The 1678-nt window shown below is 29.1% G+C and overlaps 1 protein-coding gene across 1 annotated transcript; it reads left to right on the forward strand.

Moving 5' to 3' along the window:
- Positions 1-331: 331 nt before the first annotated feature.
- Positions 332-1383, forward strand: LOC124912769. Its single transcript, XM_047453416.1, has 4 exons — positions 332-497; positions 598-883; positions 983-1146; positions 1223-1383. Exons 1-4 carry the CDS (start codon positions 332-334, stop codon positions 1381-1383), a joined length of 777 nt encoding a protein of 258 aa, XP_047309372.1.
- Positions 1384-1678: the final 295 nt, after the last annotated feature.

The following is a 1678-nucleotide window of genomic DNA, read 5'->3' on the forward strand; positions in this document are numbered from 1 at the left end:
TAGCTCCCAATTACAGTACTAAATATGGGATCAAGTTTCCAGTGTCAACTGTTACAAGGTTTGATTCATCTTTATTTTTCACACTTTTTATCATGCATATATAAATTTGATTACATATATATACATATTGTTTCATTCTATCAGGAAGAAATTATCCGTCAGAGCACTTCATTCTAAGAATAGAGTCTTTCTCACTCATGGTTAAATCTTCAATACATGAATACGTTTCCGATCAATTTCAAGTTGGAGACTACAGATGGTAATTAGCTACATAATAATATAATGCCATAAATATGTTTTTTTTTTATTTACCATTTTAATTTCCAGGAAAATGCACATACATCCCAATGGAAAAAGGAAAAAGGTGAATAGGGGTTACATCTCCCTGTATTTGGAGTTGGTTGATGCATCATCCTTCGAATTTGGCTGGCCAATAAACGCTGTTATCAAGTTCTTTGTATTGGATCAAAACACTAACAAATATTCTACTACCCTAGGTATATATATATGGACTCATCATGTATTCATGCTTTATTTATTGATTTCGTTCTATATTAACTTTTCATGTTTGTTAATGTTTTGATCATATATATATAGGCCCAGATTCTGTAATGCTATTTAATCCGTTAAGCAAACTATATGGCATCGATAGATTCATTGATCTTCCTACGTTTGAACTTTCTTCCAACGGATACCTTGTTAACGACCAATGCGTGTTTGGTACTGAGGTTCTACTTGTCAAACAAGCTCCCAAAGTGGAAATGTTGATTTTAAAGGATGGAGATTCTATTTTTACTGGCTCCCACATTTGGAAGATCGAATCTTTTTCTAGTTCTTACGATAGATATGAATCAGAAAATTTTAATTGTGGTGATTTTGAATGGTTAGTAAGTATGCTTCTTTTTTGTTAATTTTGTTCTCTAATTAGTTTATTTTGAATGTGTAAATTTTATTTTGAGAGCATATATACATTTATAATTAGGTCGATCTCCATTCGTCCCAAAGGAAATGTGGATGATAAAGATAATATCATTTATGTCTATTTATGGTTGGATGAGTCGACTCTTCCAAAAAATTCCAAAGTCTATGCCAAGTATAAGATTTGCTTATTAAACAAGGACAAGTTGGATAACATCTGTGTTAAAGGTACGTATGTTTTGATTTTTTTTCGATTATTACTACTAATTCTCTTCTAGTAATTTATTTATCTGTTTACGTGCAGGTTATGATTTCTTTAATGCTTCGTCTCTATGTTGTTGTGTCCGTACTAAGTCCTTGGCGTGGAATGAATTTCTAGACGTGCAAAATGGATTTTTGGTGGATAATTCTTGCTCTATTGAAGTAAATGTTACCATTCTTGGGGTAGTTAATTCTACAGCTTGATCTTATTTTATATATCCATATGTTTTTCTATTATAAGAATTTCTTTGTATTATAGCTCTATATTACGTTTGGTTACTTAATTTGATAAAAAAAAAAAAAAAAAAGTATTATTTTGGGTTGAATGGAGATCACTATCATAATTTCCAAAATAAAAAGGCATTATAAGATTTTTTTTTTAATAAACATTATAATAAAAATGATTGACAATTTTAAAATTTAATTTGTCTATTACTAATTATTGTTAAGATATTTCATAGTCTACAAATAAATCTTTTTATGTTAATGATATTATTTT

This window comes from Impatiens glandulifera, chromosome 8, assembly GCF_907164915.1.
Source record: "Impatiens glandulifera chromosome 8, dImpGla2.1, whole genome shotgun sequence".
NCBI classification, from domain to species: domain Eukaryota; kingdom Viridiplantae; phylum Streptophyta; class Magnoliopsida; order Ericales; family Balsaminaceae; genus Impatiens; species Impatiens glandulifera.